This window comes from Salmo trutta, chromosome 10, assembly GCF_901001165.1.
Source record: "Salmo trutta chromosome 10, fSalTru1.1, whole genome shotgun sequence".
Lineage (NCBI taxonomy): Eukaryota > Metazoa > Chordata > Actinopteri > Salmoniformes > Salmonidae > Salmo > Salmo trutta.
Genome location: NC_042966.1, coordinates 27,157,604 through 27,185,492, shown reverse-complemented (window position 1 = coordinate 27,185,492; position 27,889 = coordinate 27,157,604). Strand labels below are relative to the sequence as shown.

General features: G+C 42.3%; 1 protein-coding gene across 4 annotated transcripts in view; it reads left to right on the top strand.

The window, feature by feature from the left end:
• Nucleotides 1-27,330, top strand: part of pcnx2 (pecanex 2) — a 33,699-nt gene extending 6,369 nt beyond the window's left edge. For 2 of the 4 annotated variants that reach the window (XM_029765151.1, XM_029765149.1), the window contains exons 3-34: nucleotides 5,086-5,203; nucleotides 5,357-5,393; nucleotides 5,776-6,921; nucleotides 7,074-7,212; nucleotides 7,333-7,493; nucleotides 8,425-8,503; nucleotides 8,641-8,776; nucleotides 9,519-9,661; nucleotides 9,764-9,917; nucleotides 10,206-10,238; nucleotides 10,895-11,066; nucleotides 11,200-11,310; nucleotides 11,429-11,520; nucleotides 11,670-11,779; nucleotides 11,889-11,997; nucleotides 12,139-12,231; nucleotides 12,664-12,814; nucleotides 13,078-13,219; nucleotides 15,074-15,251; nucleotides 15,553-15,661; nucleotides 15,857-15,986; nucleotides 16,915-16,973; nucleotides 17,148-17,363; nucleotides 17,652-17,905; nucleotides 18,455-18,688; nucleotides 18,920-19,023; nucleotides 19,971-20,115; nucleotides 22,225-22,455; nucleotides 24,651-24,925; nucleotides 25,346-25,521; nucleotides 26,013-26,446; nucleotides 26,731-27,330. In XM_029765151.1, the coding sequence (XP_029621011.1) occupies nucleotides 5,086-5,203; nucleotides 5,357-5,393; nucleotides 5,776-6,921; nucleotides 7,074-7,212; nucleotides 7,333-7,493; nucleotides 8,425-8,503; nucleotides 8,641-8,776; nucleotides 9,519-9,661; nucleotides 9,764-9,917; nucleotides 10,206-10,238; nucleotides 10,895-11,066; nucleotides 11,200-11,310; nucleotides 11,429-11,520; nucleotides 11,670-11,779; nucleotides 11,889-11,997; nucleotides 12,139-12,231; nucleotides 12,664-12,814; nucleotides 13,078-13,219; nucleotides 15,074-15,251; nucleotides 15,553-15,661; nucleotides 15,857-15,986; nucleotides 16,915-16,973; nucleotides 17,148-17,363; nucleotides 17,652-17,905; nucleotides 18,455-18,688; nucleotides 18,920-19,023; nucleotides 19,971-20,115; nucleotides 22,225-22,455; nucleotides 24,651-24,925; nucleotides 25,346-25,521; nucleotides 26,013-26,446; nucleotides 26,731-26,904 (5,845 nt within the window). In that variant the 3' untranslated portion in view covers nucleotides 26,905-27,330. The remainder of the gene's footprint in view (nucleotides 1-5,085; nucleotides 5,204-5,356; nucleotides 5,394-5,775; nucleotides 6,922-7,073; nucleotides 7,213-7,332; nucleotides 7,494-8,424; nucleotides 8,504-8,640; nucleotides 8,777-9,518; nucleotides 9,662-9,763; nucleotides 9,918-10,205; nucleotides 10,239-10,894; nucleotides 11,067-11,199; nucleotides 11,311-11,428; nucleotides 11,521-11,669; nucleotides 11,780-11,888; nucleotides 11,998-12,138; nucleotides 12,232-12,663; nucleotides 12,815-13,077; nucleotides 13,220-15,073; nucleotides 15,252-15,552; nucleotides 15,662-15,856; nucleotides 15,987-16,914; nucleotides 16,974-17,147; nucleotides 17,364-17,651; nucleotides 17,906-18,454; nucleotides 18,689-18,919; nucleotides 19,024-19,970; nucleotides 20,116-22,224; nucleotides 22,456-24,650; nucleotides 24,926-25,345; nucleotides 25,522-26,012; nucleotides 26,447-26,730) is intronic. The other 2 variants (XM_029765150.1, XM_029765152.1) reach the window with 2 other exon arrangements.
• Nucleotides 27,331-27,889: the final 559 nt, after the last annotated feature.

Sequence of the window (27,889 nt, the reverse complement as noted above, 5' to 3'; positions counted from 1 at the left end):
AAATGTATAACAAATATAATCCAAAGTATACAGTCCATTCGGAAAGTATTCAGACACCTTGACTTTTTACACATTTTATTACATTACAGCTTTGTTCTAAACATGATTAAAAAAAAACATTCCTCATCAATCTACACACGATACGCCATAATGACGAAGTGAAAACAGGTTTTTAGATTTTTTTGCAAATATATTAAAAATAAAAAACTGAAATACCATATTTACATAAGTATTCACTCTTTGCTATGTGACACGAAATTGAGCTCAGGTGTATCCTGTTTCCATTGATCATCCTTAAGATGTTTCTACAACTTGATTGGAGTCTACCTGTGGTAAATTAAATTGATTGGACATGATTTGGAAAGGCACACATCGGTCTATATAAGGTCCCACAGTTGACAATGCGTGTCAGAGCAAAAACCAAGTCATGAGGTCGAAGGAATTGTCCGTAGAGTTCCGAGACAGAATTGTGTCGAGGCACAGGTCAGGGGAAGGGTAACAAACATTTCTGCAGCATTGAAGGTCCACAAGAACACAGTGGCCTCCGTCATTCTTAACCTCTCTGGGCTAGGTCCCACCTACTCAACAGCCAGTTGAATCCCGTGGCGCGTTATTCAAATACCTTAGAAATGCTATTACTTCAATTTCTCAAACATATGACTATTTTACACCATTTTAAAGACAAGACTCTCGTTAATCTAACCACACTGTCCGATTTCAAAAAGGCTTTACAACGAAAGCAAAACATTAGATTATGTCAGCAGAGTACCCAGCCATAAATAATCAGACACCCATTTTTCAAGCTAGCATATAATGTCACATAAACCCAAACCACAGCTAAATGCAGCACTAACCTTTGATGATCTTCATCAGATGACAATCTTAGGACATTATGTTATACAATACATGCATGTCTGTTCAATCAAGTTCATATTTATATCAAAAACCAGCTTTTTACATTAGCAGGTGACCAGCATGTGACTAGCATTCCCACCGAACACTTCCGGTGAATTTACTAAATTACTCACGATAAACGTTCACAAAAAACATAACAATTATTTTAAGAATTATAGATACAGAACTCCTCTATGCACTCTATATGTCCGATTTTAAAATAGCTTTTCGGTGAAAGCACATTTTACAATATTCTAAGTAGATAGCCCGGCATCACAGGGCTAGCTATTTAGACACCCAGCAAGTTTAGCACTCACCAAAGTCAGATTTACTATAAGAAAAATGTTATTACCTTTGCTGTCTTCGTCAGAATGCACTCCCAGGACTTCTACTTCAATAACAAATGTTGGTTTGGTCCCAAATAATCCATTGTTATATCCAAATAGCGGCGTTTTGTTCGTGCGTTCAAGACACTATCCGAAAGGGTAAATAAGGGTTACGAGCACGACGCATTTCATGACAAAACATTTCTAAATATTCCATTACCGTACTTTGAAGCATGTCAACCGCTGTTTAAAATCAATTTTTATGCCATTTTTCTCGTAAAAAAGCGATAATATTCCGACCGGGAAATCGTTTTTTATTACAAAGAGAGTGAAAGTAAAAGCATGCTATCCCCTCATGCACGAGCCTCAGTCTGATGGCCCTCTGATAGAGCACTTGCCAAACGCGCTAGTGTGTTTCAGCCTGGGCTTTGAATTACGTCATTCAGCTTTTTCCCGGGTTCTGAGAGCCTATGGGAGCCGTAGGAAGTGTCACGTCATGCCAGAGATCCCCTGTTTTTGTTAGAGATGATAAAGGAGGGCAAGAAATGGTCAGACAGGCCACTTCCTGTAAGGAATCTTCTCAGGTTTTGGCCTGCCAAATGAGTTCTGTTATACTCACAGACACCATTCAAACAGTTTTAGAAACTTTAGGGTGTTTTCTATCCAAAGCCAATAATTATATGCATATTCTAGTTACTGGGCAGGAGTAGTAACCAGATTAAATCGGGTACGTTTTTTATCCGGCCGTGCAAATACTGCCCCCTAGCCCCAACAGGTTAAATGGAAGAAGTTTGGAACCACCAAGACTCTTCCTAGAGCTGGCCGTCCGGCCAAACTGCAATCGGGGGAGAAGGTCCTTGGTCAGGGATGTGACCAAGAACCCGCTTGGCCTGAATGCCAAGCGTCACGTCTGGTGGAATCCTGGCACCATCCCTACGGTGAAGCATGGTGGTGGCAGCATCATCATGCTGTGGGGAAGGTTTTCAGCAGCAGGGACTGAGAGACTAGTCAGGATCAAGGGGATGATGAACGGAGCAAAGAGAGATCCTTGATGAAAATTTGCTCCAGAGTGCTCAGGACCTCAGACTGAGGTGAAAGTTCACCTTCCAACAGGACAACGACCCTCAGCACACAGCCAAGACAACACAGGAGTAGTTTCGGGACAAGTCTCTGAATGTCCTTGAGTGGCCCAGCCAGAGCCCAAACTTGAACCCTATTGAACATCTCTGTTGAGACCTGAAAATAACTGTGCAGCGACGCTCCCCATCCAACCCGACAGAGCTTGGGAGGATCTGCAGAGAAGAATGGGAGAAACTTCCCAAATATTGGTGTGCCAAGTAGAGGTCGACCGATTATGATTTTTTTCACCGCCGATACCGATTATTGGAGGGCCAAAAAAGCCGATACCGATTAATCAGCCAATGTTTTTATTTGTAATAATGACAATTACAACAATACTGAATTAACACTTATTTTAACTTAAAATAATACATCAATAAAATCAGTTTAGCCTCAAATAAATAATGAAACATGTTCAATTTGGTTTAAATAATGCAAAACAAAGTGTTGGAGAAGAAAGTAAAAGTGCAATATGTGCCATCTAAGAAAGCTAACGTTTAAGTGCCTTGCTCAGAACATGGGAACATATGAAAGCTGGTTGTTCCTTTTAACATGAGTCTTCAATATTCCCAGGTAAGAAGTTTTAGGTTGAAGTTATTATAGGAATTATAGGACTATTTCTCTCTATACGATTTGTATTTCATATACCTTTGACTATTGGATGTTCTTATAGGCACTTTAGTATTGCCAGTGTAACAGTATAGCTTCTGTCCCTCTCCTCGCTCCTACCTGGGCTCGAACCAGGAATACATCGACAACAGCCACCCTCGAAGCAGCGTTACCCATGCAGAGCAAGGGGAACAACCACTCCCAAGTCTCAGAGCGAGTGACGTTTGAAATGCTATTAGCGCGCACCCGCTAACTAGCTAGCCATTTCACATCGGTTACACCAGCCTCATCTTGGGAGTTGATAGGCTTGAAGGGGTGGGTATAATTTGTGGAACGTTCCAACAGGAATCTGTTCCAAAAAACGTAAAGTAAAAGGTTGCCAACCAACAACGCATACAAAGTAGCAACGCATACAAACCTAGCTAACAAGCTGCCGAATAGGCATTAACTCACCACGTAGCTTATTCTTAATGTTTGTCCATAGGCAACCAGAGTGAGGACAGACATTTTTCGGAATAAACGTGATGAGTGAAAAACGCAATGAAATAGACCAGTCCCTACACGGTATCTTATTCTGCCGCTATACAACTTTGTATGCGTTGTTTTTTGGCAAACTTGTTATTTACGAAGTTTTTGGAATAGATTCCTGTTGGAACGTTCCACAAATTATACCCACCCGGCTTGAATTCATAAACAGCTTGAAGCACAGCGAAGAGCTGCTGGCAAAACGCACGAAAGTGCTGTTTGAATGAATGCTTATGAGCCTGCTGGTGCCTAACCATCGCTCAGTCAGATTGCTCTATGAAATATCAAATCATAGACTTAATTATAACAAAATAACACACAGAAATACGAGTCTTAGGTCATTAATATGGTCGAATCCGGAAACTATCATCTCGAAAACAAAAGTTTTTTCTTTCAGTGAAATACGGAACCGTTCCGTATTTTATCTAACGGGTGGCATCCCTAAGTCTAAATATTCCTGTTACATTGCACAACCTTCAATGGTATGTCATAATTACGTAAAATTCTGGCAAATTAGTTCGCAACGAGCTAGGCGGCCCAAACTGTTGCATATACCCTGACTCTGCGTGCAATGAACGCAAGATAAGTGACACAATTTCATGTTAGCAGGCAATATTAACTAAATATGCAGGTTTAAAAATATATACTTGTGTATTGGTTTTAAAGAAAGGCATTGATGTTTATGGTTAGGTACATTGGTGCAACGACAGTGCTTTTTTCGCAAATGCGCTTGTTAAATCAACACCCGTTTGTCGAAGTAGGCTGTGATTCAATGAGAAATTAACAGGCACCGCATCGATTATATGCAACGCAGGACACGTTAGATAAACTAGTAATATCATCAACCATGTGTAGTTAACTAGTGATTATGTTAAGATTGATAGTTTTTTATAAGATAAGTTTAATGCTAGCTAGCAACTTACCTTGGCTTCTTGCTGCCCTTGCGTAACAGGTAGTCAGCCTGCCATGCAGGCTCCTCGTGGAGTGCAATGTAAGGCAGGTGGTTAGAGCGTTGGACTAGTAACCGGAAGGTTGCAAAAACGAATCCCCGAATCCCCCCTAAACAAGGCAGTTAACCCCCGTTCCTAGGCCATCATTGAAAATAAGAATGTGTTCTTAATCTGACTTGCCTAGTTAAATAAAGGTGTCCAATTTTTTTTTTTAAATCTGCAAATCGGTGGCCAAAAATACCTATTAGCGATTGTTATGAAAACTTGAAATCGGCCCTAATTGATTGGCCATTCCGATTAATCGGTCGACCTCTAGTGCCAAGCTTGTAGCGTCATACCCAAGAAGACTCGAGGCTGTAATCGCTGCCAAAGGTGCATCAACAAAGTACTGAGTAAAGGGTCTGAATACTTATGTAAATGTGATATTTGAGTTGTTTTTTTAAAATATAAATGTGCAACAAAAAAAAGTTTGCTTTGTAGATTGATGAGGAACAAAAGAGATGTAATACATTTTAGAATAAGGCTGTAACGTAACAAAATGTGGAAAAAGTCAAGGGGTCTGAATACTTTCCAAATGCACAATAGAATGTCTCTTTTGGGTAGTGCTTTTGTCTTGAAAAAGACCACAGATGACCACATACTCTCTACGTCTTTCCAAATAGGAAAAGCAGCACGGTTCCTGACAGTGTTGCCATGACAATGTTGACGAGAAACAGGCCGAGTCCAGTCATCCAGGTTACAGTGAAACAGACAGAAACGGACCCTGGGTTGATTGGAGTGGTTAGTGTACCATTATAACTACCCTCGAGCTTCATTCTACTAATATATTATATTATGGAATAGACATTTTTGAGTTGAAGCTAAGATGTGAATAAGCACTGTCCCCCCCCCCCTTTTTCTATTCATCATCATCCATATCTCTTGCCATTACAGGAGTGCCCAAAATCAGAAGACTTAAAGAATACTGAAGGTACTGTACTCTCCTATATTTTTAACACTTTTCTGATTCCCCCTATAGTGGGAAATGGGTTTTCTATTTTCAAATCTCACTGTGAGAATAAAATGCTCTTCCTGGAATGCATTGTGTGGATGTAGTGATAAAATGATTACTACTCATTATGCTAGCCTAGCACATTATTGCATCAAATATGCTCAGATAAGCATGTTGTCAGCTTCCAATAAATATTCTCACATAATGTTGGTTTTGCAAAGTGTTGCTGAGAAGATCTATATTCTTTATTGTTAGTTAAGAGCAGAAATTATAAAGACTGAGACGTTTTTCTTCTTTCATTTATGAGCCATTCTCAATTCCTGTCAATATGCTCTTTGTAACATTAATGTATCTGTTGCAGCCCAGAGTGATAGTGTCCCCAAGGAGAAACAACCCAGAATGAGCCTACAGCCTGAGCAAGAGCTCTCCCCAGAGGACCTGTCTAGCCCCAACCCTGACCAGGCTGCCCCTCTCCTGCTGGGGGAGCAGAAGCATGTGGCTGATAGGGAGATTGCTGATGAGGGACTGCCCTCCTCCAAGGGGAGTGATGAAGAAAGCACAGATGAGACAAAGCAGGAGAAACAGCCCCAACAGGACCCCAACAACAACTCTTTAGAGGTCATTCAGGAGCGTGATGACCCACTCCCACCTCCTCCTCAGAATGACCAGCCAGAGGAGACATACTGCTCAGATGAGATCGCTGTTGTCTTTGTGGACAACTCTGGCCCATCAGCCCGCCTGGATGAGAACGACATGGTCAAGATCATCATCACCATGAGCTGTGATGCCCAGACGGCTGCGGAACTGGAGGAGTCGGTCAAACAGAGCATCCTGGAGTCTGCCCAGGCACAGATGGGGATCGACCCCCATGGAGGGGCTGCTGGCGACTGCCTCATCAAAATCCCTGTTATCACCTTTGACTCACCTGAGGATGATGAACGGAGTGGTGCAGAGAGTGAAGGGGAACCCTTATCTGAGGCTGACTCTGCTCAGCTGCAGACCCCAAGCCCAGACGGCCAGATCACCAAAGAGTTGATGAGCGCTGACTCTGCTGCTCTGGACTGCCGGGACTTAGAGTACAACGAGGCAGACCTGGAACACCCCAGCCCCCAGTTGACCACAGCCGACAACAGCTCCTCTGGCATCGATGTCCACTCCCACCCTGACGAGAACGACCCTCCGGACCTCAATGTGGATGCAGATGGCTTCCTGCGAATCCCGTCTATGTTCAGGAAGTACGGCCCGGGGGGTAGGACACACGTCCGAGGCCTGAGCATGGACAGCGGGAAGGATGCAGTCCTCATTGCTGATAGATCACAGAATAAACAGACCACCATGACCTCATCCAAGTCAGACCTGGAGGCCAAGGAGGGCCAGATCCCCAACGAGTCCAACTTTGTGGAGTTTGTGTCGCTGCTGGAGTCCATCAACAGCACCAGGGGAGCCAGTGGCAGTGAAAACCCACCAGAGGAGGTGACAAATGAGGAGGACAGAGCCATGGAGGAAGGTGAGTCCAGGCATATGTAGGTTGTCAGATAATGATGATATACATGTAGGCAGTTAAGATTTTAGGAGAGAAGCTATTGTCTCTGTTGTGCAAATAGCTGTGTTTTACTCATTCTTTATTGGTAAAATTGAAAACTAGTGTTGCTTTTGCAGAGGGCGTCACTGCAAAAATTGAGGATAACACAGAGACAGAGAGCCAGCAGAAGCAGCCAAACCCTCCCAATACTCTGGCCACAACAGACACCCTTCACACCATCCCCGAAACACGGATCCCCATTGTGTCTCCAGACAGGTAAACCTTTTTAAATGATTCTTAGATATAAAAGGTCATCATCACAATTTACTTTATTTTGTTATTTGATCTGATCTTTATTGTAAATGAATGCATTTTTTTTATATAATCGTTGTATAGTTTGTCCTCTACTCTCAGTCCCCAGACAGACCGGGATAAAGACCCAGACTACGACTCCCTGCCCTCCCAAACATCTCAGTCAGAGAGCTCCATGCTCCAGGTCATATGCAGACCAGAGGCCACCAACAAGGAGGACGCCTATACTTTCCATACAGTCCACAGTAAGTGCAAAATATTGTTGTGCGGCATCAATTCACTGAAGTCTACAAACTGGTTACAAACCCTGGATAATGTGGTAGTGAACTGACCCTTCGATAATCTCCGCCCTAGAATTTTGGCCAACCAATCGCAGCACTTCAATGGATATCAACTGTCGATACATTGGACAAGCATCCGTTTAAATCGCATGAAAACTGAGCGTTTTCTTCAAGAAATAAATGTTTAAATGGCTAAATAATTCAATAGTATCTTGCTACTGCGATTCTTGAAATGCAGAGCCTGTTGGAGTATTTTTTTAAATGTGAAATTATACTTTTGTTTAGTTCAGCTGGTTAGCTAGCTCTAAGTCACATTGACCACCAAACGTTGCTAACACTAGCTAGCCACTTAATATAACCTGTTTTTCTCAAAATGTATGTTAGCTAGTTAACTCCCATCTGCTGTCAACATCAGGATATGATTTGAGAGCACCAGTTAGCTCCAAAAGTGGTTATAGCTTTGACTGCTTGCTGACAGTGAATTCAGAGCCAGTCAGTGGCAAGCTACACTACAAACTTAATTTTACCAGGTGCCTGTGAAGCAATTGTAATGACAGTCCACCACAACATACCCAAGAGTTTCCTGATTAGCAAGGGGTAGTCTGTATTTAATTTAATTGTGTATTAGAAACACAGTTTTAGAATATTGTGAGTGGATTTGTTTATTAGAAACACAGTTTGAGATCATTGGAGGGAATTTCGGCAGTGGTTCAATGGGAAATTGGGCTTCCCGGGAAAATGTTGGCAGAGGTTGCAACAGTAACCAAGGGTCAATTGTCTGTGCTATTATTGCCCAACTATTGTATAACATACTGTAGTGTAACATACTGTATATCACTTACGTCATATCAGGTAGGTGTTTTAAATGTGAAGTTCTGTCTGCTCTCTATTCCAGGAGACAGACCTCGTAAGCTGTATGCTGAGAGAGCCCTAAACCTACCCCTCGGAGCTGAACTTATCACAGGCAACATGTGGTACTATAACCTCAATTATTTAATATGAAATATTTGTATGAAGTTCTTGTTGTGTTCTATTTACATTTGACAATGTTTAATTTGAGTTGTTTTTAAACGTCATGGGCATTTACATGTGAACCTTGTTGTGTACCCAGTGATCTCCTGTCTACTTCCTCCAACTCGGAGTGCCAGGACGGGCTAGCGGGTGGACATACAGACTGCCCCTTCCAGCGCCGCATCATCCCTTCACACAGGCTTCGGCCTCGGAGAACTCACCCTGAAATCTTCCAGGTGACTACACCCCCCCACCTCCACCTCAACCCCTTTCCCCCATCCCTTTTCCCCCGCCACCCATTCCTTCCCTCACCCAGAATCTTCCAAGTCACTACACCCCGCCCCTCCACTCTTTCATCCCCATCTCCTCTCTCCTCTCCTCTCCTCTCCACTCCACCCATAAACCCCTATCCATCCCAGACAGTGGACGCAGGCAACCACAGCCAAGCGGTGCTCAGACTCAGCACTGCAAATCAGAGTGCTGGCCATTAATCAAACTATAGTGACTCTGTGAGCAGAACAGAAACTGCCTGCCTAGCTCAGACATCACATGGCACATCGTTCCTCTCAGCGCCTAATTCACAATGTATGGTTCACAACACACACACAACACACACCACACACACACACACACACACACACACACACACACACACACACACACACACACACACACACACACACACACACACACACACACACACACACACACACACACACGCACACACACACACACAGGAAATACACTGAGTGAAATGTACTGATGATTATTACTTACAATGTAGCTGTATGAGATAACTGATCTAAACATTATCTGTGTCATGACAGCGTGTAGTCAGTTGTTATGAGCTGAAACTAACAGTCATGACGGTTTAAGACATCTATTATGTCAGTGTTATGTAACCCTTATGACTAAGGGTTCAATTAAAGTGATATTGAGATTTATTTTACACTACAACCTGAATTCCACCTCTGACAGGAGGAGGACTCGATTGATGAATCATCAGAGACCTCCACACAGGAAAAGCCTTCTCGTAAGCTGTACTACAAGCTCAAGCTTTTTCCTGGGAAGTGGGTAAACATCTTGTATGACCGGCTCGCCTTGTTGGCGCTATTGGACAGGTAAGAGAAAAAGCTCCCATTCTATCTTTCCTTTTCCATCTCTCAGCGATTGATCAACTAGTTAACAGAGACTTTACTTTGACCTTTGCTCTCTCTCCTCAGGAACCAGGATGTGGTGGAGAACATAGCAGTTGTGTTCCTGGCCTTCCTGGTGGCCTTCCTGGGATTCATCCTGCTCAACCATGGCTGCTTCAAAGACATCTGGGTTTTCCAGTTCTGCGTGGTCATAGCTAGCTGCCAGTACTCGTTGTTAAAGGTAAGGAAGGTATCTATTTTGTAACAAAGGATAAGGCTTAATCAACCGTACAACCGTTGCTTATCTGTGTTGACATAATTCAGATCAGTGATAGGATACCAGATCTGTGATAATACTGTGCCATTCTCAATGCACCACCACATACTCCACTGTAACAATGGAATTAAGCTTTAGCTAAGTACTTTTTATCTGACACATTGCTGATGGAAACACATTTCTCTGTCAGTCATTGACTGTATATCAGTTAATCACGTGAATAACACTTTGAACAAATTGTTTGTATTACAGAGTGTCCAACCTGATGCAGCCTCGCCAACACATGTGAGTCTGTATGGAACATATTCTAAAGGCATACTGTGAAGATACAAGTAACTGCCAAAATAATGGAAACACTTGATTAAATGAGGGATACAAAGTATATTAAAAGCAGTTGCTTCCACACAGGTGTGGTTCCTGAGTGAATTAAGCAATTAACCTCCCTTCATGCTTAGGGTCATGTATAAAAATGCTGGGCAGGCCATTATTTTGGCTACTGTGGCTATGCCCCCATAGGATGACAATGCTTCCATCCACAGGGTACGAGTGGTCACTGAATGGTTTGATGAGCATGAAAACAATGCAAACCATATGCCATGGCCGTCTCAGTCACCAGATCTCAACCCAATTGAACACTTATGGGAGATTCTGGAGCAGAACCTGAGACTGTTTTTTCCACCACCATCAACAAAACATCAAATTATGGAATTTCTCGCTGAAGAATGGTGTCGCATCCGTCCAATAGAGTTCTAGACACTTGTAGAATCATTGAAGCTGTTCTGTTGGCCCAACGCCCTATTGAGACACTTTATGTTGGTGTTTCCTTTATTTAGGCAATTACCTTTACACTTTCACTGGTTGTTTAGAATAAAAAAAAAATTCAAACTAGATGGTTCAAGGCTTTCTCTGCTTCATTTCTCTCCCCTCTTGATGTTTTCCAGGGACACAATCAGATTGTTGCCTACAGCCGGGCTGCTTATTTCTGTATTTTCTGTGGCCTTATTTGGATTCTGGAACAGATGTTAAGAAGTAAGGATCTGCCTGTGTCCACTGTATATGGCATCACCATAGTATTAGCAGATGCTCTCAAATTCCTGAGAGACATTTTAGTGGGTAAGTCACATACCAGAAATCATTTCTTTTACCTTTTTTCAGTCATCTCCAATAAATAATTTTAGATGATGTTTTATTTTGACATTCTAAAAAGCTTATAGTTCTAAAGTCCTGTCTGTTCTATATTCGACAGGCATCACTTACTGCTTTCCTATCACATTTCTCGTTGGCCTGTTCCCACAAATCAACACATTTATGATTTACCTGCTCGAACAAATAGACATTCATTTCTTTGGTGGAACAGGTGAGTAGCACTCTCTTTTCTGTTTCGCTTGACCTTCATAATCATGAACTGAATGCATGCTGTACCACCATAAACTTAGCCCTTAACCTGATTCCTGTGTTTCCACTTCCTTTGTCAGCTGCAACTGGACTCCACTCAGCAGTGTACAGCATATTCCGTAGTCTGACAGCGTTATCTTTGCTGTACGGTTTCTGTTTTGGAGCTCTGAAGGTAGGAATGAATTCATTATTGAGTAAAGACGTGTGTATGATTACATGAAGGATATGTTTTGCACTGCGACGGAACAGTTTGTTGCTGCAGAGGCAGTTTAGTCGAGCATGAAAAGGTACAATAATCAATATTTCTATTCTATTCTAAAGGAGCCCTGGGATGAACAGCATACCCCAGCCTTGTTCTCTGGGTTCTGTGGCTTGCTAGTGGTTCTCTCCTATCATCTGAGTGGGCAGAGCAGTGATCCGACTGTGCTGATGTAAGCTGCCTGCTTTTCTGCTCCTATTGTTATGCCTGCTAACATGCTGACTGTATGAGAGTTGTTAGTGCTAAGGCTAAGATATTCTCCTTTTTTTGTGCACATACAGGTCTCTGATCAAGTCCAAACTGATGCCCACTCTTGTGGACAATGAGGAAGAGGGTGAAGACTCAGAAGACATCAAGGATCCTCTTCCAGAGAAGCTCATGAATTCAGTGGTAAGTCAGAGACATGCATTGTTTCCTCCACTTCCACTCAAATGCTGTCCTCTGTTTTTGTTTCAGAAACAAAAGTTTGACTAAAACACATTATTATATTCCGCAATTGTGATATTGTATGATTTGCTTTTGCATTTGCAGAAGGAGATTCTTCTTTCGGATCTTGTGGTCTGCTCCATTGCCTACATTTTAACTTTTGCTATTACTTCAAGCACTGTCTTCCTGTCCCTAAAGGTGGGTTACCTACATCCAAACACCATCCTTAAACGATGTGTCATAAATGTTGTTTGTGTCATAAAGCAATGTTGCCTCATCAGTAAATAATTACTGTGGTGTCGTAAATAAAATGTTATCTGATCGGTTCAGTATTCAGTCAACCCCCTTTTCTCTCCATCTCTCTCCCTTTATATCCCTTTTCTCCCTCTCTATACCTTTCTCTCCATCTCTCTCCCTTTATATCCCTTTTCTCCCTCTCTATATCTTTCTCTCCATCTCTCCCTCTCTATACCTTTCTCTCCATCTCTCCCTCTATCCCTTTTTCTCCCCTTTTCTCTCTCTCTCCCGCTATATCCCTTTCTCTTTCTCTCCGTCTTTCTCTCTCTCTCTATTTCTCTCTCTCTCCCTTTCTCTTCCTCTCTCTCCTTTTCTCTTCCTTTCTCTCCACAGCCCTTTGTGACCATAGTACTGTATGCGCTGGCAGGGACAGTGGGCTTTGTCACCCACTATCTCGTACCCCAGTTACGGAAGCATCACCCTTGGCTCTGGATCTCTCACCCAGTGCTAAAGAGCAATGAGTACTCCCAGTTTGAGCCCAGAGGTCAGTCCTGCCTTTATTCTTTAAAAAAAAAGACATTTTGACACAATGCAGTCTTTCCTATGGTAGACCTTTTGCATCTCTGACTCTCTGGTACAAATTTGATGAAAGACTACATTTAATAGCCTATAGTTCTATACACGTGTGGGTTCAGTTAGTTGGGGAAGACCTATCTCCTGTGCCTTCATCTATACGGATTTGTCAAGTACTGCAAAAGTAAGAAACAGCTCTTGCGTGTTGTGATTAAAGTTGATTTCATTTTCCAGATGATGCTCAGTTGATGTGGTTTGAGCGTCTGTACGTGGGCCTGCTGTGTTTTGAGAAATACGTGGTTTACCCAGCCATCATTCTGAGTGCGCTCACCAACGATGGATTCTCACTCAGTCACCGCAAGAAGCTAGGCATCCAGTAAGTACCTTTCTCCTAAAGATTTTTAATAAAAAACACATACTCCCTCCTTTCCCTGAACCAAGACCCAGACCTGGGTCAAATGCAAAAGTATTTGAAAGTATTTGATGTGCGCTTGGTGTAATTTAGGGTTTGCACTTTTGGAACTAATCAAGTGGTTCCATTGTACCAAGCTAACTAAATCAAGCACATGCCAAGTATTGGACGTATGTATTGCAAGTTGACGTTTATTGTCATGAGTCTTGCTTGCCCTGGAGGCAGAACTGATCGGTTTCCACTTGATAGGCCAACTGCAAAGTCAAAATTGTCGATACAATAAAAATTCATGAAAACAAAAATGTGCTTTTTGGCGTTATTTTAAGGTTAGGGTTAGACATTAGGGTTAGCAGTGTGGTTAAGGTTAGGGTTAAGTTTAAAATCTGATTTTATGACTTTGTGGTTGTGCTAGCTAGTGACCAATCTGCAGAGCTGCCTTCAGTACATGAGTCATCTCAATAAATGCCAACCTGTGTATGTATTTGACCCAGGGCTTCTAAGAACCATTTTCAGTCTGTATAACATTCAGTTTGGAATGTAAAGTTAATCTCTTTGCAGGTAGACAGTATGAAATACTTTAAACTTGCCTCTGTCTCGCTTACGTAATTACCTTAAAATGTCAACATAAATCTTAATGTACAGGTAACTGCCAAAATAACGGAAACACTTGTGTAAATGAGCATTACAAAGTATATTACAATTAGGTGCTTCCACACAGGTGCTGTTAATTAAGCAATGAGTTAATTAAGCAATTAACATCCCATGATGTATAAAATGCTAGACGGGCCATTATTTCAGAAATCAAAAGGAAAAGGCGCAACACTCGCTCACCATTACATTTTTTTGTTTTATTTAAGCAAGGTTAAAAGATTCACGTTTTAGCCTTCATCTGAATAATCATCAGGATTATTCTAATGAAGGCCGAAACATGAATCTTTTAACCTTGCTTAAATAAAACAAATAATGTTTAATGGTGAGCGAGTGTTGCACCTTTTCCTTTTCTATGATTACATTTTTTGGGGGTTGCACCTCGACTTCTTTCCACAGGTATTATTGGCTACCGTGGTTATGCCACCATAGGATGACAATGCCTGCATCCACAGGGCACGAGTGGTCACTGAATGGTTTGATGAGCATGAAAACGATTGAAACCATATGCTGTGGCCGTCCATATCACCGGATTTTAACCCAATTGAACACTTATAGGAGATTCTGGAGCGGCACCTGAGACTGCATTTTCCAGCACCATCAACAAAAAAGCTGGTTATGGTATTTCTCATGGAAGAATGGTGGCGTATCCCTGCAATATAGTTCCAGACACTTGTAGAATCTATGCCGAAGTGCATTGAAGCTGTTCTGGTGGCCCAACACTATTCAGACACTTTATGTTGTTTCCTTTATTTTGGCAGTTACATGTAGCAGCTGGGGAAAAACCTTATCCAGAAACACACAGTTCTTTATAGGTTTATAAAGTCTCCACCACTCCCTTCTGTGCATCATGGAGGTGGAACAAAACCCTTAGTACCTTAATCAATCACATAAATATCACTTTCAACCCAGTCTGAATTATGTACATGTACTAACTAGTAGACAGTCAGTCACTTTGATGCCATCATCTGAGCCTGGTCATCATGACAACAGTCACTTTGCATGTCACTTCCCTTGCTAGGGAAGAAAGTATGATGTATATACAATATTCGCTAGTATTGGTGCATTTGTCTCCCCTGCTCCCCTCCCACTCCATGTCACCCCTTTGCTTTGCTCTGCTGTGTCACGCCTGTACACCTGAGTCGCTCAGGTCTCTGTGTCTCGCTCCAGCTGTGATGTCTTGTTGATGACAGTTGCTGGGATGAAGCTCCTCCGCGCCTCCTTTTGCAATCCCAGCTTCCAGTTCGTCACTCTCATCTTCACTATCGTCTTCTTCGAGTTCGACTGCAGCAGGGCCTCAGAGACCTTTCTGCTGGACTTCTTTATCATGTCCATTGTCTTCCACAAGGTCAGTCTGCGATGTGACCGGAGACTGGTACACACACTCCCAATGACAGACCTCTCACTACAATAAGATAGGAAAGTAATACAACTCACTATGACTACAGTCCCCAAACTGCCTACAGTTGATTAACAAACATAACGTTTTTTCGGGGTCTATATGAAGCAGCGAACACCTGCCAGCTGCTCTGTATGTAGAGTGGCCTTCCTACTTTTGATTATATTGGATTTATTTTTAGAATCTGGTCTAAAAATAACTGGCTTTGCTGTCTGTCAGTGACTCACAGCAGGTCTTTGTTCCTCTACAGCTCAGTGATCTGCTTCACAAGCTCCACTTCATCATGGTCTATATCGCACCGTGGCAAATCGCATGGGGCAGCGCCTTCCACGCATTCGCTCAGCCCTTCGCTGTGCCTCGTATCCTTTGCTTTTGACATGTGTAGGAACTACACAAGCTTCCGCATATGTTTTGATGTTGCTCTGACTGAAACTGTAATGTAATGCGAATTTGACAGAAGATATGTGAGTATGGTAAACCTGTTGTCTCCAATTGAATTGATACCTGGTGGATTTTCCTTGGTTGTGGTGGTTCTCCTTCATGATACAGCTCAGACTCAGCCATGTTGCTGCTGCAAACGTTTGTGACGACTCTGTTCTACACCCCTCTCAGCCCCTTCCTGGGCAGTGCCATCTTCATCACCTCCTACCCACGGCCCGTCAAGTTCTGGGAGAGGAACTACAAGTAATGGCCTTTCACCGACCGCAGCATGAGATAAAGCACCATGAAATATGCATGCACCCCTTAAAGCACCACGGTGTGTCGGCCGCACCCCAGGGCATTCAGCCTTAGAGATGGGACGTGGGAAAGTCCATTATGAATAAAGAAGGGGACAAGGGACGTCCGACTCAATTTGAGTCTATGACCAAACCATTGAGTTAGGTCGCTTACAATAATTTTTAATCTGGTGAAAGTTCATTGTTCGTCACTCACATCTGTTTCATCTGTTTTTAATGTGCTCAGGAAATATGCAAGTAGTCAATTATATGACCTCCTAGAGCCCCTGTTGACATCCATATAAGGACATTTCTTTCTCAGAGATGATGTCATGCGCTCAGCTGACTGAGCCAAGTGTTAGCGCTATCCTGGATCCTTGGGATCCTTTTACCCTAAACCCTAACCACTACCCTTAACCTAACCTTAACCCTTACCTTAACCATTTTAAATGTAAACTTCAAGGGGGTAGGGACGTCCCAAGGATTCCGGATAGCAAGGACCCTGAGCTAAGTGCTCTAGGCTAGGGGTAGACAAGCAGAGTATAGAGACCACTAAAGATGATGGATAAAAGAAGTCTTACTCAGGACGTTTACCACTGAAAAGAATGGTCACAATTCCGGTCTGCTTAAGGGATGTCTCTCCCATTGCGATAGCAACTGGGTCTGGTCTGCTTAGTTCATTGACCCTATATGAACCATAAAAAAGGAGCGAGTGAGATGTCTCGCTTCCTTTTCCGTCTCTAACTCTACTCCAGTCACTGAGTTATTGATGAGGATTTATGTAATTAATTTAACACACAGAAAAGGTCCTAAAAATAAACCAGAATTAGACCATGTTTACCTTATTTTAATGAATGTACTGTCTTCCTAATCTATGGTTTTGTACCATTTTGCAGCACCAAACGCATTGACAACTCTAATAGCAGACTGGTGTCTCAGGTTGATAAAGAGACAGGTAACCTATTGAGTTTATTGAATAAATATCAACATGTTTTTTCCCCTAATTAACATTAAAATAATAATCTGATTTAGAATTTCTCAACTCTACAAGGATCTTCTCATGGTTACTACATGTTGGTTTGTTGGTCATGTCAATCAGTGTATTTTACATAAACCTTTATTCCCCCAGGATGCGACGACAACAACCTGAACTCCATCTTCTATGAGTATCTGACGCGCTCTCTGCAGCACTCTCTGTGTGGTGACCTGATGCTGGGCCGCTGGGGGAACTACAGCTCTGGAGACTGCTTCATCCTGGCCTCTGACTACCTCAACGCCTTTGTTCACCTCATCGAGATTGGCAATGGCCTGGTCACCTTCCAGCTCCGAGGCCTGGAGTTCAGAGGTCAGATACTGACTAATATACAGCAACACAGTGAGGAGCACTATACCACACCCAGAACCATATACATCTATATACATATAGATACTCTGTGGCTCTGATCACACTCTACTAATATGGGAAATATCTTGACTGTGTTGAATGTTGCATGTTTGATATGTTTCATTTAATTCGGAAGTTATTCAATTTTTATCTGAAATTGTTTTCTAATAATCCTAAACCTAACATCTCGACCACAGATTTAAAATCACCATTAACATGATGGTCTGTGCTCCTTCTCCTCCTCCCCAGGTACATACTGCCAGCAGAGGGAGGTAGAGGCCATCACTGAGGGGGTGGAGGAGGATGATGCCTGTTGCTGCTGTGAGCCGGGCCACCTGCCCCACGTCCTGTCCTGCAACGCGGCCTTCAACCTGCGATGGCTGGCCTGGGAGGTCACCACCACCAAGTACCTGCTGGAGGGCTACAGCATCAGCGAGAACAATGCTGCCACCATGCTGCAGGTGTACGACCTGCGCAAACTGCTCATCACCTACTATCTGAAGGTTGTAGACCTTTTTACTTCTTATGGAAATGTAACAGACAATAAAGGTTTTTTGTATTTGAATTTAACCTATGATCTAAGCAGTATTATAAACTGGGTGGTTTGAGCCCTGAATGTTGATTGGCTGAAAGCCATAGTATGTCACAACGTATACCACGGGTATGACACAAATGACTTGTTTACTGTTCTAATTATGTTGGTAACCAGATTGATTATAATAGCAATAAGGCACCTCAGGGGTTTGTGGTATATCGCCAATATACCACGGCTAATGGCTGTTTTCAGGCACTCTGTGTTGCGTCGTGGTTAAGAACAGCCGTTAGCCGTGGTATATTGACCATATGCCACTCCCCCTCAGGCCTTATTGCTCAATTATATTCATTTTTTTTAACTTTCAGCATCTTTGTAATTCATTACCGGTTTTATTTCATAAGCAGTTAAATACGTTTCATCCCACGGTAAGTCTGAGCTTGGTCTTATGCAAGCAAAAGGGAGTAGACCATAAAAATCATCAATCTTCTGTTATTATTCCCTCTTGTTTCACCTCTAGAGCATAATCTACTACCTGATCCACTCCCTGAAGCTACAGACGTGGATCAAGGATTCCTCTATTACGGAGGCTCTGGTGTCCTACACCAAGTGGCACCACATAGAGAGAGACCCGGCCGTGTTCAGCGTTAAGATAGACGAGGACTACGTCCACTGCCTCCAGGGCGTCACCAGAGCCAGCTTCTGTAACGTCTATCTGGAGTGGATCCAGTACTGTGCCAACAAAATGGAGGAGGTGAGTGGAGATGTGAGATTGCAATGAACAGTACAATCATGCATGTAGTCAGGAAAAACTCCAGGCCCTAGTCTAGTTCATTTATCCTGATAAGGTCATGTGGTCAAGAAAAACTCCAGGGCCTTATCATGACATGCAGTATGACTCCATGTTGTACAATTTGGTTTCCTTGCCGCTGGTCATTTCAGTGGATGTGAACAATGAGAACCTTTGACCTTTGTGCTTTGCCAGCCTGTGGACTGTGACGAGGACTCCCCTCTGGTCACTCTGTGCTATGCCTTGTCTGTGCTGGGCAGGAGATCCTTGGGGACAGCATCTCACAACATGTCCAACAGGTAAACCTTCCATACCTGTCAAATATTCATTCCTTTCATGTTAAATATGGGATTTATTACCCTCCAGGCATGGACGGTAAAAACACATCAATCTACACTTAGCTGTAGTTCCATTGAGATTCCATAAGGGGGCAGCTATGGCTCTCGTGTGGTCAGGTGCCACAAAGAGGGACTTCAGAAAATTACAATTGGCTCAGAACAGGGCAGCACGGCTGGCGCTTAAATATACACGGAGAGCTAACATTAATAATATGTATGTAAATCTTTCATGGCTCAAAGTGGAGAAGAGATTGACTTCATCGCTACTTGTTTTTGTAAGAAGTGTTGACATGCTGAATGCACCGAGGTGTCTGTTTAAACTACTAGCACCCAGCTCAGACACCCATGCATACCCCACAAGACATGCCACCAGAGGTCTCTTCACAATCCCCAAATCAAGAATAGACTATGGGAGGCGCACAGTACTACATAGAGCCATGACTACATGGAACTCTATTCCACATCAGGTAACTGATGCAAGCAGTAGAATCAGATTTAAAAAACTGATACAAATACACCTTATGGAACAGCGGGACTGTGAAGAGACACACACACAGGTTCAGACACACACATACGCACACATACGCTAGCACACGCACTCTACACACACGTATATTGTAATATTCTGTCTGTAAACAATTGTTGGAAAAATTACTTGTGTCATGCACAAAGTAGATGTCCTAACCGACTTGCCAAAACTATAGTTTGTTAACAAGAAATTTGTGGAGTGGTTGAAAAACGAGTTTTAATGACTCCAACCTAAGTGTATGTAAACTTCCGACTTCAACAGTACAAATACACTGTAGTATCACAGTGGTACGCAAGTCTCTTTAAACTCTAACCCTCTGTTTGCTGTAATGTGATTAAAAGCCTTGATAATGCTCCCTTTCTCTGTCTCTCTAATTCAGTTTGGAGTCCTTCTTGTATGGGTTCAACACTCTGTTCAAAGGAGACTTCCGTATCGCCACTAAAGATGAGTGGGTGTTCACGGATATGGATCTGCTGCAGAAAGTGGTGGCCCCAGGTGTGAGGATGAGTCTCAAGCTCCATCAGGTATTCACAATAGCCTATCTTGAAGACAATAACATTTGGTCTCTTGCTCCCTTATTGAAGTAGAATATGTAGGTGACTGTACATTTAACCTTAAACTCTTCCTGTGCATTCTTAGTGGACTGTACATATATCTATTAACCATGGTATCTTGGTGTATAGTGCCTTCAGAAAGTATTCACACCCCTTGACTTTTTCCAAATGTTGTTGAGTTAAACTGAATTTAAAATGGATTATATGGCCTACACATAATACCCCATAATGTCAACATGGAATTATGTTTTTACAAATGTTTACAAATTAATTAAAAATGAAAAGCGTAAATGTCTTGAGTCAATAAGTATTCAACTCCTTTGTTATGGCAAGCCTAAATATGTTCAGGAGTAAAAATGTCCTTAGCAAGTCACATAATAAGTTGCATGGACTGTGTGCACTAATAGTGTTTAACATGATTTTTGAATGACTACCTCATCTCTGTACCCCACAAATACAATTATCTGTAAGGTCCCTCAGTTGAGCAGTGAATTTCAAACACAGATTCAACCACAAAGACCAAAGAGATTTTCCAATGCCTCGCAAAGAAGGGTACTTATTGGTAGATTGTAAAACAATTTGAGCATGGTGAAGTTATTAATTACACTTTGGATGGTGAATCAATACACCCAGTCACTACAAAGATACAGGCGTCCTCCCTAACTCAGTTGCCAGAAAGGAAGGAAACCGCTCAGGGATTTCATCATGAGGCCAATGGTGAATTTAAAATTGTTACAGAGTTTAATGGCTGTGATAGGAGAACACTGAGGATGGATCAACAACATTGTAATTACTCCACAATACTAACCCAAATGAAAAGAAGGAAGCCTGTGCAGAATAAAAATATTCCAAAACATGCATCCTGTTTGTCCTGAATACAAACTGTTATGTTTTTGGCAAATCTAGAACAACATACAGTATTACTGAGTACCACTCTCCATATTTTCAAGCATAGTGGTGGCTGCATCATGTTAAGGACTGGGGAGTTTTTCAGGATAAAAAAAACGGAATTGCGCTAAGCACCAAATCTACACTGGAGTTTCTTACCAAGAAGACAGTAAATATTAGTGGCCGAGTTAGTTTTTACTTAAATCTACTTGAAAATCTAAGACCTGAACATGGTTGTCTTGCAATGATCAACAACCAATATGACAAAGCTTGAAGAATTTTGAAAATAATAATGGGCACAATCCACGTGTGGAAAGCTCTTCGAGACTTACTCACAGCTGTAATCACTGCCAAAGGTGATTCTAATGCCTATTAATATATATATATATATATATATATATATATATATATATATATATATATATATATATATATATATATATTTAACCAGGCAAGTCAGTAAAGAACAAATTCTTATTTACAATGACAGCCTACCCCGGGCCAATTGTGCGCCACCCTATGGGACTCCCAATCACGGCCGGATGTGATGCAGCCTGGATTCGAAACCAGGTACTGCAGTGACGCCTCTTGCATTGAGATGCAGTGTCTTAGACCACTGCACCACTCTATTGACTCAGGGGGTTGAATACTTATATATCTAATTAATTTTTCATATATTTTTTTGTACAAATGTTTGAATTTTTCTTCTACTTTGACATTACAGAATATTTTGTGTAGATTGTTGACAAAAACATTACATTAAATCCATTTTAATCCCACTTTGTAACACAACAAAATGTGGAAAAAGTCTAGGGGTGTGAATACTTTCTGAAGGCACTTTACAGTAGAGCTGCAAAGATTGATTTATTTAGGCCAGGATGCAATCAAAGGCGCATTGTCGATAAGTGCACTGACTGCACTTTGCTTTTAAAGGTTATTTACCCTTGAGCTGACATCTGCAGCGTTTACTGTGAATGTGATTCCCGCAAATGTCAAGAGAAATTGCCTTTAAAAGGAGCAATTCATGGGTAAAAGCGGCGGATGTCAGCTCCAGTGCAAATTGCGCTATAAAAGTTTTCGACAATGCTCTGTTAATTGAATCCTGTCCTTTAAGTGGTTCAGTAAATCCCTGAAACAAAGCTTTTACTTATGGCGGTTCTACTTACTGCTCTGTTCCTTGGTTGTTTTCAGGACCACTTCACATGTCTGGAGGAGACAGAGGAGCCAGCCATCTTGTACGAGGCCATTAGTAACTACAAGACCAGTCTGGTGATCTGCCATGAAAGCGACCCAGCCTGGAGGAAGGCGGTTCTGTCCAGCCGGGACACTCTTCTCACACTGAGACATATGGTGGATGACGGCACGGACGAGTACAAGATCATCATGCTCTACAAACGCCACCTCAGCTTCAAGGTCATTAAGGTGGGTGTGGGATGAATGGTGTAGGGTGTAGTTGCCCCTAGACACTGATCTTGGGTCAGTTTTGCATTTTCCCCACCAATGGTTAAAAAACTTTGTCCCGGATTGGAATGAACAGTTGTGCTGAACACATAATGAATTCCAAGCCCCTATTCTGTAGCCACTTCTGTAGATCTGTGAGGAGTGTATAAAGTAAGCAATATGGCAGTTTTTCTACCAACCAAAAGGCAAGATGAAGCTATTACAATATTGCTTACATCTATCCAGTCCTTTCAGATCTATAGAAGTGCCTATGGTATTGTAGTTCATACTGGAATTATTCAGCATTGCTGTCTATTCAAGCTGTGTGAAGCTGTCTGGAACATGATATGAAGTTACTCTGATGTGCCTTCAAAAAGTATTCACACCCCTTGACTTTTTCCACATTTTATGGTGTTACAAAGTGGGATTAAAATGTATTTAATTGTCATTTCTTGTCAACAATCTACACAAAATACTCTAATGTCAAAGTGGAAGAAAAATTATAAAATATGTATTAAAAAAAATATGAAGAAAAATATACTAGTATATCTTGATTTGATACGTTTTCAACCCCCTGAGTCAATACATGTTAGAATCACGTTTGACAGCAAATACACCTGTGAGCCTTTCTGGGTAAGGCTCTAATAGCTTTCCACACCTGGTTGATTGGTTGATAATCATTGCTAGACAACCATTTTCAGGTCTTGACATAGATTTTCAAGTAGATTAAGTCAAAACTGTAACTCAGTTTCTCAGGAACATTCACTGTTCTTGGTAAGCAACTCCAGTGTAGATTTGGCCTTGTGTTTCTGGTTATTGTCCTGCTGAAAGGTGAATTAATCTCCCAATGTCTGGTGGAAAGCAGACTGAACCAGGTTCTGTTTCTTTTTTATCCTGAAAAACTCCTCAGTCCTTGATTTCAAACATACCCATAACATGATGAAGCCATGACTATGCTTGAAAATATGGAAAGTGGGACTCAGTAATGTGTTGTATTGGATTTGGCAAAAACATAACACTTTGTATTCAAGACAAAAAGTAAATTGCTTTGCCAAATTCTTTGCAGTATTACTTTAGTGCCTTGTTGCAAACAGGATGCATGTTTTGGAATATGTGTATTTTGTACAGGCTTCCTTCTTTTCACTCTGTCAATTAGGCTAGTACTGTGGAGTAACTACAATGTTGTTGATCCATCTTCAGTGTTCTCCTATCACAGCCATTCAACTCTAACTGTTTTAAAGTCACCATTGGCCTCATGGTGAAATCCCTGAACGGTTTATTTTCTCTCTGTCTGTATCTTTGTAGTGACTGGGTGTATTGATACACCATCCAAAGTGTAATTAATAACTTCACCATGCTTAAAGGGATATTAAATGTCTACTTTTTCTATTATTACCCATCTACCAGTAAGTGCCCTTTGCGAGGCATTGGAAAAACCTCCCTGGTCTTTGTGGTTGAATCTGTGTTTGAAAGTCACTGCTCGACTGAGGGACCTTACAGATAATTGTATAAGTGGGGTGCAGAGATCATGTTAAACTTACTGCACACAGAGTGAGTCCATGCAACTTACTAGGTGACTTGTTAGGCAAATACTTACTCCTGAACATATTCAGGTTTGCCATAACAAAGGGGTTGAATACTTATTAACCTAAGACATTTCAGCTTTTATTTTTTATTAATTTGTAAAAACATAATTCAACTTTGACATTATGGGGTATTGTGTGTAGGCCAGTGACAAAAACCTCAATTTAATCTATTTTAAATTCAGTCTGAAACACAAAATATGGAAAAGGTCAAGGGCTGTGAATATTTTAATAAGGCACTGTATATTAATAGAGTTTAGAGTGAGCAGTGTGGGATGGACGAGTTGTTGGTTTGATTAATGAAGTAAAGAAACTTTATCCAAATGGGTCTGCCATATCCAGTTGATTAAAATTGTGATCTAATCAGAGTAAAGAAATGTGGAATTGGACAAGGTGTGTGATGTGTTTTCAGGTGTCAATAGTACTACCCTGATCCCTCTCTCTGCCATCGCCAGTAGATTGAAGTCATGATTTAATCATAGTATCATAGTTGATTAAAATGGTGATTTAATTCAAAGAAGTATGGATTTGGACTGTGTCATGTGTATTCAGATGTCAGTAATACTACCCTCTTCATCCTCTCCTCTCTTCTAGATCAATAAGGAGTGTGTAAGGGGCCTGTGGGCCGGCCAGCAGCAGGAGCTGGTGTTCTTGCGCAACCGCAACCCAGAGCGCGGCAGCATCCAGAACTCCAAGCAGGCCCTCCGAAACATGATCAACTCGTCGTGTGACCAGCCGCTGGGCTACCCCATGTACGTGTCCCCCCTCACCACCTCCTACATGGGCACCCACAAGCAGCTGAGGAGCATCTGGGGCGGCCCTCTCAGCCTGGACAGCATCAGGACCTGGCTCTTCTCCAAGTGGCTGCGGTGAGTACTGGCTGCCAAGGGGAAACAGAAGGGTATCCTTTATCAGCCAGCCTGCTAGTGCTCTGCTCTCCTATGGATGGAATCCAATCAGGGACTTTTCTGCTGTGACAGCACCACTCTTTCCAAACCCTATAGGGCTAAAGTGCTGCGACATGTTTGACTGCATCCAGAGAGATTGAAATAACTAACTGACCATTAGCATCTTCTGTTAGGCTAATGGAACTTTTATGTTTAGAGTGTTTATTGGGTGGAGGCACGGCTGCACTGTGTAAGCCTTTTATAGGTCCATGCTTTTCGATTGACATTAGATGTAGATTTTTTCAATCCAGATTCATTGCCCTTGACTAAACAACATTTTAATAGAGCTGTCGGACAGCATATAAAGGAATCATAGGGCCGTGTGTGTGTGTTGTGTTGCAGGGTGCGGAAGGATAACCTGACCAGTTGTAACAGTGGTGTGAACATGGAGGATGTGGACTGTGCAGGGGGCTCCTCTTCTCTGAGCCACAACCCAAACTCCATCACCTCCCAGAGCCTGAGTCTTTACCAGGCCAGGCCCAACAGGACCTCTCACGCCAATAGGCAGCATGCTGCAGGTTTGGTTCACCAGCTTTTCTCTGGAGATGCACACGTATGCTCAACAAATGCAATACATGATACGTTTAAAGGGATGGTTCACCCAAGTTACTCATTTACATATTGGTTTCCTTACCATGAAAGCATTACACATCTAAGCAGAGTACATTGATGTGTCTTGCACAGCTATGTTAAGGGTTCTGCCATGTTAGGTTCTGACATCTATGTTCAGGGTTCTGCCATGTTAGGTTCTGACATCTATGTTCAGGGTTCTGCCATGTTAGGTTCTGACATCTATGTTCAGGGTTCTGCCATGTTAGGTTCTGACATCTATGTTCAGGGTTCTGCCATATTAGGTTCTGACATCCATGTTCAGGGTTCTGCCATATTAGGTTCTGACATCCATGTTCATGGTTCTGAAACGTTAGGTTCTGACAGCTATGTTCATGGTTCTGCCATGTTAGGTTCTGACACTGACTGTGTTTTCTTGTCTTTATGTGCATCCATCCAGCCAGGAGAGAGTACCGGAGCCGCTCAGTGCAGCCCCAGAGCCAGCGGCCTCCAGTCACCAGCCAGTCAGGGCCCATCCTGGACAGCCAGCAGGTGTCATCTTCTGCCAACGGCCTGGTGCAGCGCCTCTCCAACAGCCAGCTGTCCTTCAACACCTCCATCGCCTCTATCTTCTCCCAGGTGCCGCGGCTCTCCACGGCCGGGGGCCAGCTGAGCTCCCAGCTCCAGGCTGCAGCCCACCACCGCTCAAGCCAGGTGTCTTCCTCCAGCTCCACCCTCAGCCTGCTGTTCGGCAAGAGGAGCTTCTCCAGCGGTCTGGTCATTTCCGGCTTGTCGGCAGCCGAGGGGGGCAACACCACGGACACGCAGTCGTCCAGCAGCGTCAACATCGCCATGGGTGGACCCTCCTGCCGGTCCACAAGCCGAGCCACACAGGTAGAAGCTCCAGCCCGATAACATATTTAGTAGCATTTATTAAGCTTAATTCATGAGACTATATTAACGTTTAACTATGTTGTGGTTACCTATGTTAGCATTTAATGTCAACAGTTGATTGAGGACACTTATCAGACATGGGTCAGAACCTTTAAATAAGTCAAATTCAAATGAGACTAAATTTGCTTTTTAGTTGGTACAATGCATCAGATATCAGATCGTGTTAAATAAATGTAATGAAATAATTCTGAAGGAATTTTCTATCTTTTCTATGTTGCTCCCAGTGGACATCAGAGCCCTACGAGAGTATAGATGCAACCTACTCCAACACTCCCAATGGCTCGAAAGACAACAAGCCTTCAAGTGACAAAGGCTGCACACAGCAGGGTGCAGACAAGAGCCAGGAGGACACGACAACTTCTGAAACCCACGAACTTCCAGAGCAAAAGACTATCTGAGACCACCAACACCTGCCTCACTCCGCAGCATGTTCAGCCCCAGTGTTCTGAATGTAAACAACAATGCCTGTTGCTCGAGTGACAAAATAAACTTTTTTGTAAGAAAGACAACTCCTGCACCGTTCATGATCCTACACCGGGAGGGTTGTCCAAAGGGTTGTGAATTATGTGGTGTGTTAATAGTGTACTAAAAACTCATAAACACTTAACAAATTAAACACATTCAAAGGTTCAGTCGTGTTCAGGGTGCCGCTGGATCAATGGATTCATTTCATACTGTGCTGTAAATGTGAACAATAATCACAGATCACTTTAAGGATATATCTGGTGCATGAGATATGGGCACTTTCCAATGACTGATGTTAATTTTTCACAATGTGCTCAGTGTACCAATAAAAAACCTAACAAAAAGGTGCTTGAAACAAAGTTTTGAGCGTTCATAAATTGGAAAATATTTTGTCACTTTCTAAAGGTTGTATCTCTATTGGTTGGTGAGGTGCTGGCTGGGAAGGTAGAACACTTAAGCCTTTTCCCAATTGTGCAAAAGTAAGTCCTCTCCTCGACTCCTCCGTCTTCCTCTCCTGCATGACCCGGAAACTCATAATTGGTCGCCATATGTAGGAGTGTCAATTCGTTAATAGGTAAACAGAGGAGTCTGCTCCTCTCCTCGATTGCATTTGCAGAGGATTCTTGGGTGTATCCTACCGCAGATGTTTTCTCGTAGGAGAAAAGCATACATATGTTTAAAAACAATACACAACTTATCCTTTTAAGTATAGATTGTCTAGCACACCTCCATACATTTATTTTTACCACACTAAGGGTCTTGCCCATTAACCCTCTGAATGACACACATACACAATCCATGTCTCAATTGTCTCAAGGCTTAAAAATCCTTCTTTAACCTGTCTTCTTCCCTTCATCTACACTGATTGAAGTGGATTTAACAGGTGACATCAATAAGGGATCATAGGTTTCACCTGGA